Here is a 16,439-nt window from a genome sequence, read left to right as displayed (position 1 = left end):
ATAACCCCCTCTTACGTCTTTAAGACGTAACTCAAAGTCCCTTGGTTGACCTTTTTTTTTCTCTACCCCTTTCTTTGTATTATCATGGTCTCCTATGCACATCTGTAATACAAGGATTGCATTACATTACCTCTACTCCATTACTGAACTCCAGAGGGCAGTGTGGAGCTCTGGTCTGTTACAGCCATTGTTTTCTTTTCTTTTTCTTTTTTTTATTAAAAAAAATTTTTTTTCTAACGTTTATTCATTATTGAGAGACAGACACAGGATGTGAGCAGGGGGGGGCTAGAGAGAGAGGGAGACACAGAATCTGAAGCGGGCTTCAGGCTCCGAGCTGTCAGCACAGAGCCCGACGCGGGGCTCAAACTCACGAACCGTGAGATCATGACCTGAGCCGAAGTCGGTCGCCCAACCGACGGAGCCACCCAGGCGCCCCAGCCATTGTTTTCATCTCTCTTCTCTATGAGAAGGTGGGTTCCACAGAGGAAGAGTTCATTTCCTATTTATCGCTATATCCTAGCAATTATCACAGTATGAAATAAATGTTTCAGTGACTCAGATTTTATATAGAGATGGCGAAGTGTTTTCCCATGCCTTTGAGCGAATTCAGACAGGTATAATTTTGTGGTGGCAAAATTCCTGTAGTTTCACTGTATCATATATCCCTTTGTGGATATATGAATAGTAATTCTTTTCTAATGTTTATATGTTTAAAATTCCTACGGTTTTTATTGAAATACTTAGGATCCATTTTATTTTACCCATTTCTCTGCCGCCCTCCAAAGGTGATTTTGTGGCTATTTTAAAAACGGAAACATTCATTCAAGATTTAACTACTACTGCTCATAACCATACTTTCATGAAATATGTATAATTAAATTAAATTAGCAACTATTAAGTGGTGCACAGAGGTAACGATAGCCAATATATGTGCTCTTCTCTGTTCTCTACAAAATTTCAAAGGTACGTTCAATATTGTATCATATTTTAGATTACTTTGTCTGTATAGGTTGAAAGCTATTTATACAGGTAAATTGTGACGGTGATCGGAGACGTCAAAGTGAAATCAAATCAAATAGTTCTTGAAGCTGTTTACGGTGAATTAACAAATTAATGTGAAACCAGTCCCTGGCCAAGAACTGACTCAGCTGTGTTGAGAAGCGACTTTTCCCCACATACACGTTGTACAACTTAGCGTCCGCCTGGAATCCTCTCGGGATATATTTCCCCTTCCATTATCGTGCACCACCTCTCAAGGCTCGTAGTAGTTTCTTATTGCTGCTGTAACAAATTACTGCAGACTGGGTGGCTTAAAACACCCAGATTTGGTATCTGACCTTCTGGAGGTCAGGAGTCCAAAATCAGTGTCACTGGCCTTAAAGCCAAGGTTTTGGCTGTGCTGTTTCCTTCTGGAGGCTCTAGGGCAGAATCCATTCATTGCCATTTCTCGGCTCCTGGTTTCCTTATCACATCACTCTGTGCCCTTTGCTTCCCTCCTCAGGTTTCTTTCTCTGACACAGCCTCTCCGGGTTCTCTCTTCTAAGGACCTTTCTAATTACACTGGGATCACTCAGAACATCCAGGATGATACGCCCTCTCTCAAAGGTCCCTGCCTTAGTCACATGCGCAATGTCCCTGTGTCATGTAAGGTGCCATAGTTCAAAAACTTCTGGGATTAGGATAAGAGCATCTTTGGGGGCCCTTAATTCAGCCCGGCCAGCATGCCTTTCCCTTGCTTAACTTCCCAGCATGACGACCTCTCTCATGAGCCGGATCAAGATAGTGAAGGGGTGCACGTGCAGTGACAAGAGCACATAGCAAAGTAGGAAAGCAAAGAGACATAGCTGGACCCAAAACAAGGGAAAGATCTCCACGGGCCAGAAATGGGACGAACCTGCAAAGCCGCGGCTGTGGCTAAAACACAGGCTAGTGGAGACTTGGTCTGGAAGAGACCGAAGCAGCTTCGCCTTCAAGTCCAATGGGTCAATAGTTCTTGATGCCTTGGGCTGAAGGGTACCAGTGCTCCGGATGGTATGGGGGACTGAAATCAGGCTCATTGGTTCATGCCACGGGCTGTATGAGGCTTCTCGCTTCCTTAAAAGACACCGAAAAGGATTCTTGCCAACCTCTACCTACCTAGGGTCAGAGTTTTTAGCAAACTTCAGGCCTGGGAGTCTGGAACAAGCCCGTTGTCAGGTTAGCGCCTGGCTCTGCACTATTTCTGACACCCACACAGAAGCCTCAGAGAGGCGGAGGTAATACCGGGTTCCCGAATGAGGACCCCCGCGGGTGAGGTGAGGGCGACTGACGGTAAACCCGCTGGGCGGGGTGGGCTAAGCAAGGAGGGCGAGGGAAGTAAAGATTATGGATAACTCCTTCCCTTTAAATCTGAAACTCAAACCACAGTTCTGGAGCATATAAGGAAAGCTTGCATTTCTAAAAATACAGCCGACAAACTCAGCAAAGACATTACCTCACCCCAGGTGAAATTCATTTTATGGGAAAATATTAAAAAGATGTTTAAAGAAATAAATGAGGGCATAACTTTGATTTTAAAAGAGCAAAAACTTGTGAAACCACAAAAGGATAGAAAATAAGAGAGAAAGAAATAGGAAAATAACAAGTTAGCAGTTTGGGAGGTAAAAACGTAGACCCTGAAACTACAAAGAAAACTTGGCCACGAGGGGAATTTGGAAACTGAGTTTTAGCCTCCCCGTAGGAGGGGATATCCGCATGTAAGAATATGAAATTCGATCCATATTTCATGCCATATACAAAAATTAAATCTAATTGTTTTCAACGTTTATTCCTTTTTTGAGAGACAGAGAGAGACAGTTGTGAGTGGGGAAAGCACAGAGAGAGAGGGAGACATAGAATCCGAAGCAGGCTCCAGGCTCCAAGCGATCAGCACAGAGCCCGTCGCGGGGCTCGAACTCACGAACCGTGAGATCGTGACCTGAGCCGAAGTCGGACGCTTAACCGACTGAGTCACCCAGGCGACCCCCAAAATTAAATCTGAATGGATCATATACGTAATGTGAAAGACAACGGGACAGAACTTGGAGGTGCCTGGCTGCCTCAGTCGTAGAGGCATATGTGACTCTTGATCTCGGGGTTGTGAGTTCAAGACTCACGTTGGGTGGAGAGATTACTTGACAACAACAAAAAAAAAAAATCTTAAAAAAAAAAAAGAACTTCTAGAAGAAAGCATGGGAGGAAATCCTGGTGAACCTTGAGTTGGGCAAAGATTGGTTTATACAGAATGAGAAAAAAACATCAAAGAAATCTTTACAAATTAAACAGATCATTCTAAATTGTATTTCATCAAAAGTAAAAACTCTTTATAAAGCACTGTCAAGAGAATGTAAAGACAAGCCACGGATTGGGGACAAATTTTTATCTAAATCAAAAAGTATTTGTACGCAGATATATACCAACTTCTAAAACCTCGTTAGTGAGGAAATAAACAATACCTTTGCCAAAATGGATGAAAGATTTGAATAGGTACTCTACCGAGGGAGATGTGTGGGTGGCACATAAAAACATGAGGAGATGTTCAAAATCATTAGTCATTAAGGAAGTTGTCAAGAAAAGTCATCGGGGCAAATTAGAACCTCGGTGTGATACCCTTCTTACCTAGTAGAATGGTTAAAATTAAAAAGCTGGACCATAGCAAGTATTGTTGAGAATGTGGAGGAACTGGAACTCTCGCATGCTATTTATAGGAATGAAACAGTGCATTTGGGAGAACTGACAGATTTTTAAAATTTTCTTATATGTATTTATTTTTGAGAGAGAGACAGAGTGCAAGTGGGGGAGGGGCAGAGGCAGAGGGAGGCACAGAATCCGAAGCAGGTTCCAGGCTCTGAGCTGTCAGCACAGAGCCCGATGTGGAGCTTGAACTCCCGAACCGTGAGATCATGACCTGAGCTGAAGTCGGACGCTTAACTGACTGAGCTGCCCAGCCACCCCTGATAGTTTCTTTTTTTCTTTTTTAAATATTTATTTATTTTTGAAAGAGAGAGAGAGAGAGAGAGCGTGTGTGTGCGCGTGCATGCATGCATGTATGCGTGCATGCATGCGTGCATGAGAGCAGGGGAGAGGCAGAGAGGGAAGGAGAGAATCTCAAGCACGTTCCACGCTGTCAGCACAGAGCTCAATTTGGAGCTTGAACCCATGCACAGTGAGATCGTGACCTGAGCCGGAATCGAGAGTCAGACGCTCAGCCAACTGAGCCACCCACACGTCCTGAACTGACAGTTTCTTAAGTAGTTAAACGTCCACTTACCATATGATCCAGCCATTCCAGGTGTTTACCAAGAGAAATGAAAGCATATGTCCCTATAAGACATGTACATGAATTTTCATGTGAGTGTGAAGGGTACTAGCCCCAAACTGGAAATGAGCCAAATGTCCATCAACAGATGAAAAAACAATTTGGGGCGCATCCGTAATGAAATACTATTCAGCAACAAAAAAGAACAAGCTACTGATACATGCCATGACATGGGTGAATCTCAATAAATTATGGTGAGCGGGGGCACCTGGGTGGCTCAGTCGGTTAAGCTCTGACTCTCGGATTGGGCTCAGGTCAAGATCTCACGGTTCGTGGGTTCAAGCCCTTTGTTGGGCTCTGCGCTGACATCGTGGAGCCTGCTTGGGATTCTCTCTCCCTCCCTCTCTGCCCCTCCCCCACTCACTCTCTCTGTCTCTCTCAAAATAAACAAGTAAAAAATAAAAATAAAAATAAATTATGGTGAGTGAAGGAAGCCAGACAGAAAGTAGTATATTCTGCATGAATACATTCATATGGAAGTTTAGAAATAACACTTTCAAATAATCTACAGCAACAGGAAACAGATCAGTGGTTGCTTAGTGACAGGGAGGGGTGGGCAGGACGAATTACCAAGGGGCTCTAGGAAAACTGGAGGCATGATCTATGCGTTCATTGTCTTGAACCTGGTGACTGTTTCCTGGGTTTATGCATATTTGAAAACTTTTAAATTTGCACGTTAATTATGTACAGTTTGTTATCTGTTAATTGTATCTCTATAAAGCTGTTTATTTTTTTAAATGTTTATTTTGAGAGAGAGAGAACGAGCGAGCACAAGCAGGGGAGGGGCGGAGAGAGAGAGAGAGAGAGAGAGAGAGAAAGAGAATCCCAAGCAGCCCCTGAGCCGGCAGCACAGAGCCTGGCTCGGGGCTGAATCTCACCAACCGTGAGACCACGACCTGAGCCGAAACCAAGAGTCGGATGCTTAACCGGCTGAGCCACCCAGGCGCCCCTCAATGAAGCTGTTTATAAGACAATTGCATATTTATATGATGGAACAGTCTTCAAAAATTAAAATTAATGAAGTAGGGTGATATGTATTCATATGGACAAATCACAAAAATATAAACAAGATTTACAGTACTTTTGTACGGAATGAGAATTGTTATACAACATTGGATACACTGCAAAAAAAAAAAAAAAAATCCCACACAGTGTTTGGGCACGTTGTACATGCTTGGGAGTCACCCACCCTGACTTCAAAAAAGGTGTTTTCCTCTCAAGAAGGACTTGAGTGAAATTAGGGAGGGACACACAGGGCTTCAATGCTATCGATAATATTTTACTTCCTTTTGAAAAATCTTACGCTAATATGATGAAAATATCGAGATTTGGTAAAGCTAGTACCGTGGATAGGAAATTTGCCCCTATTCCTTGAAAAATTGTGCGTGTGGAATTTCTCCCTTTTTTAAAAAAGTGCCCAGGGACATTATCTCAGAAGCTGTGTTAGAAAGCACACAGTACTTGGGAAAGATGAGGCCCAGTTTGGCTTTCTCTTGAGTGACTGCTTTGGCATATCGTCAAGGAATAGTTGATCCCCAAACTCGGAATTCACAGTGACTGGGTCCCTGGCCAGGGTGTGTTGGTGTAAGGGATACATTTTCAGGAAAAGAGGAACATGGGTACCTACACCCTTTAAATCTGAGGTGCTGGGCAGGGAGGGCAAGCGTGCCTGAGGACCCTGAATGCAGAGAAGGGACTGGGGGGCCCTCTGAGCGGCACTTGGAAGTGGGGAGCTGGAGGAAGCGCCAGCAGGATTTGGGGGATCGTGGTGGTGAATTTCATCCACCTCGCGCCTTTGCCACCATGTGTCTCTGGTGCCGACACAGACCATTGCTCTCAGACCATTGTGCGTTCTTTGAAATACATAGCTTGGCAGCCTTTGTACTTGGACGGACTGGAGAGTCTCAAGCCATGAGACTCCCTGGGAAAGAATTGTCTTATCTCTTCAGTGGTGGGCGATAAATTTCATGTCAACACACGAAAAGCTGGCACCAGCCTCCAGATGAAGCAAATCACGTGCGTTATGTTCAGGCACGGGTCGATGGTAAAAAGCTGTAGCCGCAGAGAAAAAGGGTCCCTCGTCCTCACTGCTTTTGTGTACTCTAAATCTCCAAAATTTAAGATAATTAACCGGACTACACGTTCGGGCTTTTCTTCAGCCTGATTGAAATGCCAAGGACCGGCTTCCTTGGCCACTCAGGTATTTGTGATGACTGAGGATCAGTTGCTAGGACATAACGATGTTGGGGTGGAATCCTGCAATATACATAAAAGCACATGTATTAAAAGCATTTAAAATGCATTTCAAGAAAAACAAAGGGCTACTTTTCAAAGCATGCGTAAGGTATAATAAACAGCCAGTAAATCGCCATACTGAAGCCGGTGTCCCCAGTCAAAGGAGATCCACCAGGCGGGATATTTCCATGATGAGTATGGAATGAATTCCTGAAATTACAGTGTGCAATCAACACTTCCCAAAGGAAAAAAGAGCAGGGCCAACTCGGAAAAATTTCCCCTGTGGCAGTAACACATAATATAAAGGATCTTCTTATGTGTCAGGATCTAGTGTTTCTTTTCAAAAATCAAATTTTATTCATCTTGTCAGATTTTTAAAATAATACATGAAGTGTTTTCTAATGAAGAAATTAGTATTTTGCCAAACGCTCCGTGTCTGATCCCCAAGGGCTGTATACCAAGTAGGGTAGCGCTTCCCAGAGTGTGGGTCCGATCAAGGCCGTCTGATCAGAATCGTTTCAGTTAGCAAACTTTTTTTGTAAAGGGCCAAATAATAACTATTTTTGATTTTGCCAGACAGTTTCTCTTGCAGAAGCTCACCTCTGCCCAGTGTTGTAGTGTGAAAGCAGCCACAGGCGAGTCCTAAATGAATGAATGTGGTAGCGTGCCAATAAAACTTTATTTACACAGACAGGTGTGTGCGGAGTATGGCTCACAGACCATAGCTTATGAACACCTAACTTAGAGCGGTATTTTTACCTTTTCTTTTTTTAACTGGAACTCACAGTAAGAAGTACATAGGACATCAAATCCAGCTTGTGTGCACGTGCACGCGCGCGCACACACACACACACACACACACACACACAGAGTTTTGCAAAACCTAATTTGCCCTTTGTACCAGAAATACACTCTGCTACTTTCTTTCCTCCTCCCCTCTTCTATTTGATGTTTTATTTTTTTAAAATTTGTTTATTCTGAGAGAAAGGGAGAGGGAGCGAGCGCACAAGCAGGGGAGGGGCAGACAGAAGGAGAGACAGAATCCCAAGACAGCTCTGTGCCACCGGCACAGAGCCGATATGGGGCTCGAACTCACGAACCGTGAGATCATGACCTGGGCCAAGATGAGGAGTCGGGCACAACCGACTGCGCCACCCAGGCGCCCGTCTTCTACTTCGTGTTTTCAGGGCTAGTTTTCATCCTACCTGTACCTCATTGCCTGTTGAGATGCAGAATCCCGCTGCTCTGCCGGTGACGGCTTTTTACCTAGGATATTGAGACGTGAGCCCAAACGTCTGTAGTCCTCTTTGTAAAAGATCCCCAGCAGCTTCTTATGCACACCATTTTGAAAAGCTCTGATCCGGTGTATCAGATAGAATTGTACACTTGAGTTAAAATTACAATTATTCCAACAATTGTTTTCTGTGAAGCATTCCTATGTGTTCAAAGGAGGCTCTCATTTTGGCCTGTTTCAACTTACGCATGACTGAGGAGGTTTTTTTTCCCTTCTCTTTTTAAAAAAATTTTTGAGAGACAGAGTGCAAGCAGGGGAGGGGCAGAGAGAGAGAGAGGGAGACACAGAATCCGAAGCCGGCTCCGGGCTCCGAGCCGTCAGCAGAGAGCCCGACGCGGGGCTCGAACCCACGAGCCTTGAGATCATGACCTGAGCCGGAAGTCGGACACTTAACCGACTGAGCCACCCAGGCGCCCCTCCCTTCTCCTCTCAATGTCACTTTTAATTTCCAATATCGTGATAGAAGAAAAGAAAGAAGAGAATAGAGTTCAAGCATTGTTAGATGTGTAGTCATGGGATCACTGACCGGCGTACTGAAAGGATAAGTGATTGACACGAAGTTATTCCACATAAGGTCGCAATATTCCTCTGGATGTATTCACGTTAGAAGCTAAATTCAGTTTGGTGCAAACTAAGCGTCACTTCGTTAAATGTTTATTCGTTTTTGAGAGAGAGACAGAGTGTGAGCGGGGGAGGGGCAGGGAGCATAGGAGACACACGGTTAATCCGCTGCGGAGGGTCACTAGAATTCTAATGAGTGAATTCTTTTGCCAGGCTTCGTATCATATACCGTTTGCTCCAAGGTTTTGACACTTCATTCTCTAACTCTCCTTTCAGGAATTTTTCGCACTCTTGCCTGAAATTTTGTGGCCGCGGTCTCTCAGCGCAGCACATTCATTTCCTTTGTTTGCTGCAGTACGGCATAGCTGGAATCAGATGTTCCTTAGAGGCCTCGAGTTCTGACATCTCCTTCCTTCCTTTTCTCCGATTAAAGTTGCATGGGAATGGTAATGATGACTTGGAGAAAGAAGGAATTTCTTGGAGTTAGCAGGAATTCTGGAGGGAGCTGGAGCTAGCCCTGTCTGTAAGACAGATTAACTGGCCTCCTCCCTACCCTTTCACCCAGGGCTGGTTTCCATTCCGGAATGATCATAAAGCCGGCCAAGACCTGTCCCGAGCTGTGTGGAGAGGGCACCGGGCGCTCGGCAATTCTAATTAGCAGTCTAATTTTAACTTGGCTTCTGGCCCGAGGGCTTCGTCTTGTAGCACATTTCAAACACCAGAGCGCATGGTCAAGTGGGTTACCGTGCACTTATCTTGGCCTACCCCAGAGGTTACGGTCAATTACGTTTGAGGGTCGTTTTCAAGCAAGACAGGATCAGGAATCGGAATGGAGGTTGGAACCAAACATGCGTTTTTATCCCGACTGGGAAACGCTTATCAAAATAGTTCTTAGTTATCAAGTAAGCACAGAGTGCCTGGAAATGACGTTCCCAGTGAGGGGAAACGGCCCAGCTGTGCTTTTTTTGGCCTTCTCTCATCTGCTCAACAGGAAAAATATTAATCAATGGAAAAAACGCTCTCTTTCTGTGAATTTAACACATGAGTTTTAGATCGCGTGGGAAATAGTAATACCTCATGTTTTCACATCACGATTTTATTACGTGGATTGCAAAGAACTTTTTAGAAAATGGTTCTTACTGAGGCCACACGTTTGCACCTATGGAGATGTCTTATTTGCTTGATGGCCCAGCTGCAAACCTGAGATAAGAGAAAGTTCCAGCATTCCCTGTGATCTTTCAGTAATTGAGTGGAATAGTGGGGGAAGAGGTCTGGTGACCCTTGTAACTTACCATGGGGCAACACCTTGTTTCCCCATCAACAAGGAAGTAATTCGCCATTCAGTATTTTCCCATAAAACAAATTAGCAACGCTTCTCCAAGGAGACAAAGGCTGTCTAAGCCAGGAGTCCCGTATCGGAGATTTCCATATGTCTCTGCCTGCTTGTCGGACTTTTATTGAAGGACAACTTACGTGCAACAGAACGCACGCATCAGAAGGGTCCAGCCCGATGCGTTTTCCCTAAGCGAGCCCACCCGTGTAACCATCTCCTCTTTTCAAGGTGATGAGGCTCCGCAAACTGGCTCAGCAGATTGCAAACTGCAAGCAGTGCATTGAGCGGTCGGCATCACTTATCTCCCAAGCGGAACACTCTCTGAAGGAGAACGATCATGCGCGCTTCCTACAGACGGCGAAGAATATCACTGAGAGGTGAGTGCGGGGGCTGCTGGGAAGTTCTCAGCCGCTGGGCTCCTGTGTCTGGGGAGCCATTGGTTGGCCTTGCCCTCCCCTTGCTTTTGTTTTCATTTTCAAGGCTGAGTACCAGGGAGAATAGAGGCTTTGAGCAGCTTTGTTCCAGCTAAAGATGCTTCCCTTTGACATGTCAAAGCCTTTTCAGCAGCGCCCTGGAGTTCAAGGCCTTTGAAACAAGAGTCCACCAGCTAGAAAGAATAAAATCAGCCTTGCTTTTTGGGGGGGAGAAAGCTTATGGTGGCACAAAACCAGCATTTATTGTGACTCTCAGACCTGATCTTATCGTACGCTTGATAACAAAGAATCAGAATGAAGGCAAAGACATAAAAGGGAATCTTTTCTTCCATCTCAGGGCTCATCTATTTGGAAAAAAAAAAAAAAAAGAGCAAACTCCCAGGTGTTGTTTTCCGTTAGACCTGTTTTTATTTGGTCGAGAAGCTTCGCCTCTTCTGAAAGGTCAAAGCTGACTCATGTGAGAGAGAGCGGACCCACCTGTCAATCTCCTACCTCTTGCTTTGAAATGTGTGGCTTATTCTAGGGCAGGGAACATGGAGATAACATTATTTAAATGGACGGTTCAGCAGTAGAACTGGTGGGAGTCTGTACTCCCTTGGTCCGAGTACTTGATCGGTACAGAATCACTTGTTCTCCCTGATGCAAAAACCTACAGCAGCTCTCGTGGAGCCACAAAAAGCACCTGACTCCACCTAAATGATATCTCCAAGCCTTGCCAATGCCCTTGACTTCTCATTCATTCTGCTTCTCAGAGTCACTTGCCCCTTATCCAGAGCAATAATAGAATCCAATCACCGGACAACCCCAGGCAGCTCATTCATGCTGGTCTTTATCCTAGAGCAGGAGTCTGCCAACTCCTATAAAGGACCAGAGAGTAAATATTTTCAGCTTTGCAACTTATGAGGTCTCCTTGGAAGCTACTCAACCCGGCCGTGGTAGCTCTCTATCAGCCTCGCTTAGACAGTACAGAAACACTGTCTAAAGGGTGTTTCTAAAAACATTTCGCAAAACAGGTATTTGGCCCTCTGGCTGTATTTTGCCAACCCCTGGCCCAGGGGGGGGAAATACCATCCTATGACTTGAATTTCTTCAAGGAAAGAGAAAGAAAGCCAACATTAGTTGAGTGCTTGCTTGTGGCGGCCACCGTGCTAATTCTCAAAATGTCGCGTACAGGTAGGCATTGATATTTCCATTTCCGCTCTTCTTTCAATTAGAGTAACGTACAGTGGTAGCTTTACAACTCTGGTCTCGTATTGAACCTGCCTCGCCGTGTTGTTATAGTTGAGAAACATTTCTTCCGCGATTGGTTCCGACACCTGATCTCTTCCAAAGCACGTGGATAACAGCTGGTTATATCCTTAAAATGATCACCTCCCTACTCTTAAGAGAAGCCAGTTTCTTTCCTCGTGTCTCCTAGGTTCCAAGCGTTTAATTGTCTTCCCAGCTCTCATCTGGACTGCATCCAATTGTTTTATATGCATCCTAAAGTTAGAAAGTGCAAATACCACTAATAACTCCGGTGTGCCTCGGGCAGTCTACTAGACAGTGTTTGCACTTATGTCATGATTTCCAACTGGGATCCAAGTACTTTTCTCCAGCCTTAAATCACGAGATGGCCAGATGAAACGGCTACCGTGAAGTGCATTTCTCAGCAATCCCTAAAAATTTGATCCCGTGCAATATGAAGAAATTCTCAAGGGCAGAGAATGTGGCCCCATACCAGTTAAGACAGAACATTCTGGGGGTACCTGGGTGGCTCAGCCGGTTGAGCGTCCAGCTTCGACTCGGGTCAACGGTCTCGCGGTTCATGAGTTCGAGCCCCACATCGGGCTCACTGCTGTCAGCTTGTTTGCGTGGAGCCCACTTCAGATCCTCTGTCTTCCTCTCTCTGCCTCTCCCCTTTTGCGCTCTTCCAAAAATAAATATTGAAAAAAAAAAAAAGAACATTCTGGAAGAAGACCTACCTACCTTTGAAGTGTAACATAAGCACATGAGTGTCCACACGTGATCTCCCTCAGATCCAGTAGGGTGTAACTGGTCCCATTCACCTCCACCCGTAACAAGCCCATCTCGTCAAGAACAGAAACATGACTTTGAGTTTTCTTTCTACAAATGAATTGTATAATACAGTTGACCCTCAAACAGCATGGGTTTGAATTGCACAGGTGCACTTATACAAAGATTTTTAAAAATAAATACAGTACAGTGCTGTAAGTGTACTTTCTCTCATGATTTTCTTAATAATATTTTCTATAATGATATTTCTTAATATTTCTAATAATAGTTTCTTCTCTCTAGCTTACTGTACTGTAAGAATGCAGAATATAATGCATATGACATACAAAAAAATGTGTTAATCGACTATTTATGTTACCGGTAAGGCTTCTGGTCAACAGTAGGCTATTAGTAGTTATGTTTGGGGGGGAGGGGATCAAAAGTTATACATGGATTTTCAACTGGGTGGGGGTCAGCACCCCTAATCACCCCCCCATTGTTCAAAGGTCAACTGTATACTATATTCTCAAGCATCACTAATACATAGTTCTCGCTGTGATTGTATGTGCGCTTTTATAAAATTATTATTTTTTTTAAGTTTATTTATTTTGAGAGGGTGGGGGGGAATGCAACAGGGTGAGTCGGGGAGGGGCAGAAGGAGAGAGGGAGAGACAGAGTCCCAAACAGGCTCTGTCTGTCAGCACAGAGCTTGATGCGGGGCTCGATCTCACGAACGGTGAGATCCTGACCTAAGCCGAAATGAAGACTTTGATTCTTAACCGACTGAGCCACCCAAGCACTCCTAAAATTATTGTAAATAAGCAAAATTATGCACTAAGTCCAGACATAAAAAAGTCGGCCGCCTGTTTATGAGAAGGCTAAACTTCCATCAAAGTTTAAAGACATAGTACCTGTAAAAATTTGCCAACGTCCTTCGTCCCCCCGTTTCTGCAGCCCCTCTCTTCTGTCTTCATTTGTCAATCTTCTTGGTCACTTCCCGAGCCTTTCTCTTTCTAGGACTGGAACGAAGGGAAAGGGCCGGGGGCTTGGACTAGGACCTGGGAAACTTGGGCAGATCCCAGCACCGCCACTTTTTAACTGCGATCCTTTGGGGTTTATCCGTGAGGTATTTTCTGCTAAGAGGAGTGGGCTCGAAATAGCTGCCTCTATCGGTAGTTTTCATAATACTGCTGATATCCTATCCTGAGAATGGGCCTTTAATGTCATTGATACTCCATACTGTATGTTGGATTTAAGTTTTCAGAGTTCATTGTGTCGGTACGGCCCTGCCTTGTGTGTCTCTTCTGGGGCTGGTCTCTGCCTGTCTCTACTCTTCAGTCCTTTACTTAGTAAGCATTCCACTCTGGGACGTGACTTCGTGATTCTCTGCCTCCTATTGTGTCTGCCTTGGGCGTTGGCACCTGTATACTTCCAAACCATCTTTATTCTTCTAGTCAAGGGTGGAAAGCCCAGAACAAACTTGGAATCCTGCAAGCCTTCCTAAAGTGAGACTTGGGGGAGGTTTTTCGACATCTTTAAACCACTTGAAGTGGATATGTTCACCTACAGGCTGAATCAAACTGCAGAAAGCTTTTTGATTTAGAAACAGTAAGAAAAAAAAAAGGAGACAGACCCTCAAGCTTTACCTTGTAGGAGATGCATGTGCTTTGGAATCAAGTATCCGGCTCTGAGTTCATTGCCTGGCAGTAATTACGGACGGCATTGGGGCTGCTCCTTTAACACTTGTGAGTCTAATCTTGCTCGCACGCTCCTAGCAGGCGGAACCCCCAGCCATCTTGTTTCCACCATTATAGCCCCAGCACGTAGCAAACTGCCTGACGTGAATGAATGAGTGAACGAATTATGAAACAGGTCGAGGAGTCCTACCTGATGCGGTTGTCACAGGGACAAAATGAGATAATGTAGTAAAACTATTATTCCAGTTCCCGTCCCAAGGTGAACATGCAACAAATGCTCATTTCCCGTCCTTCCTACTCACTGAGTTGATGCAAACAGATTGTATAACATACCGCATTCTCAAGCCACGCTAACGTATAGGTCTTTTGTATGATTGTATGGGCGTCTTTACAAAATCACGTTAAGCAAAACTTTTCACTGAATTGAAGCATAAGAAAGTTGGTCTACTGGTTATGAGAAATCTGAAGTTTTAGCAGCGAATTCTCAAGAGGAGGGTTAAAGGAAACTTCCCTCTCAACAGTACCCATGTTTCAGACCTTCTAGGAGGGTGTCCGACTCCACAGAGTGACCCCTCTGCCCTTGAACACCTAAGCAGTTCAAGGATCCATCAGACTTACCCCGAATATAAAGCCCAGAGCTCCAGTTGTCAGCTCTGGCAAGATGTCACTTGATTTTAAGAATTTAAGCACATGTGATGAGTGGTTTTTGAAGAGTGTTCTGGTAGGGTGTTAATTGGTATTAAAACAACAAAATTCCAGAGCCAAATGCATCCGGGAAATCTTGAGCAGACCCAAGTAAACCACATTTTGTTGCCATGAGACCTCGCTGGGTTTTACTGTGGTGATGTGCCCTCTCGCCCAAGAGAGACGACCCATTTAAGTGCCATTGTCGGGGGCCTGGCATGGGGGCGACGTTCAGCAGGAATGGTAGAGCATCTTGCCCTGACATTGACTGTTTGACAGAAACCCTGTAAGCAGTGTAATTCTAGACACATCCACCTTCTGGAAAACTGGCCCCATGTGGCTCCTAGCAAACAGAGTGTTATAGAGATTAGAGCCATCAAAGTACAACCAGCAACAGAAGTAACGTGCAGTCCACCCCCTTAAGCGTCATAGGGCACAAAGTCCTTATTTGCCTCAATATGACCAAGGCTTCACATACACCTACAGGCATGTGCACACATGTGTGTACACACACACACACACACACACACACACATACACACACACACACAACTGTGAAGGCACAAAATTGCGAAAGTGGCCTAACACTGATGGCCCTGGTGGATTTTGGCATCTCATCTGAAAGGCCAGAAGATGGGCAACAAGGATTTGGGGAATAAAAACGTGACCTAAAATGTTGAATATGGCAGCTCTCCCCTCGCCTGCCACTCCAATTAAGAATTTGAAATTGTAGCCAATGATAAATATCTTTCCTTCCATCAAAAAACTGTGTAGGTGTTAAAGGCTGCAGTAACTCCACAGACTCTTGCCGTCAGTCTTTGCCTCTCAGGCTTAGGGACTTTCAGCCTTTCCGTTCCCACCCCGCAAAGTTCCCACCATCAAGATGGCAGGCATTTTTGGGGCGCCTGGGTGGCGCAGTCGGTTAAGCGTCCGACTTCAGCCAGGTCACGATCTCGCGGTCCGTGGGTTCGAGCCCCGCGTCGGGCTCTGGGCTGACGGCTCGGAGCCTGGAGCCTGTTTCCGATTCTGTGTCTCCCTCTCTCTCTGCCCCTCCCCCGTTCATGCTCTGTCTCTCTCTGTCCCAAAAATAAATAAACGTTGAAAAAAAAAAAAATTTAAGATGGCAGGCATTTTTAACCCTGTCACGTGACCGAAACACATTTTTAGTTACCTGTGGACCATAGGACCAGGAGAAACGTGGGTGAACTCTATCCTGGATGAGCCTGAACAGAAGCTTCTGCCCCTGGACTGGGCAAGTGCTAAGGCGAGAGTCAGAGGCCTTAAGGTCCTCTCAGCCCAAGACCTTCTAATTGGGGTTTCGCTTTGAAATTTTTATTTGAGGAGTTCAAATGCCGTTAGAGCATTTCTTTTAACTTTTCTGCACCGATGCAAATATGTCGGGCTCTTCAGCCCCTGGCATACTTTAAGGGCTTAGTAAATATTTGCTAAATAATCCTGGGATCTCTCGGAGTTTTGAGGAGTTTTTCTGATTCTGGGTCATAAGGAAAGCATTTTTAAGTACAGTTTGACCATCTGTAAAAGATGCCAGCAACCGTCCCTTTATCCATCAGTCTAAATTAGCAGGTGTGTTAGCCACAATAATTTGCCCGTCTCCCTCGGGCGCAATCTTTAGCCAACAAGATCCCGTAACTCTGCTATTTACTGTTTCTTGGTGAAAAGGTGAGGTGGTGAATTTAGACTCTCCACCCTCATTGAAACACTTGAAACTTTTCTTTCCAGAGTTTATGCCTCTTCAAACTTTCATCTATGGATCCCAGTATCATTCCGATTATTACATTGTTAATTATCCTGTCTCCTTCCCTCCCCTCCACAGAACTGAAAATGTACCAGAAGTACAAGTACAGAAATT

The 16,439-nt window shown here is 44.8% G+C and overlaps 1 protein-coding gene across 2 annotated transcripts in view; it reads left to right on the top strand.

Annotated features, from left to right (window-relative positions):
* The window catches only part of MID1 (midline 1), a 100,720-nt gene that overhangs the window by 57,518 nt on the left and 26,763 nt on the right, over positions 1 to 16,439 (top strand). For both annotated transcript variants that reach the window (XM_047076356.1, XM_047076355.1), the window contains exon 4: positions 9,988 to 10,136. In XM_047076356.1, the coding sequence (XP_046932312.1) occupies positions 9,988 to 10,136 (149 nt within the window). The remainder of the gene's footprint in view (positions 1 to 9,987; positions 10,137 to 16,439) is intronic.

This window comes from Lynx rufus, unplaced genomic scaffold, assembly GCF_022079265.1.
Source record: "Lynx rufus isolate CCGP_SWC_20201006 ecotype Redwood Valley unplaced genomic scaffold, mLynRuf1.p SCAF_14, whole genome shotgun sequence".
Classification (NCBI taxonomy): domain Eukaryota; kingdom Metazoa; phylum Chordata; class Mammalia; order Carnivora; family Felidae; genus Lynx; species Lynx rufus.
Note: the sequence above shows the minus strand (reverse complement) of the source record. Positions and strands in the feature narration are given on the sequence as shown.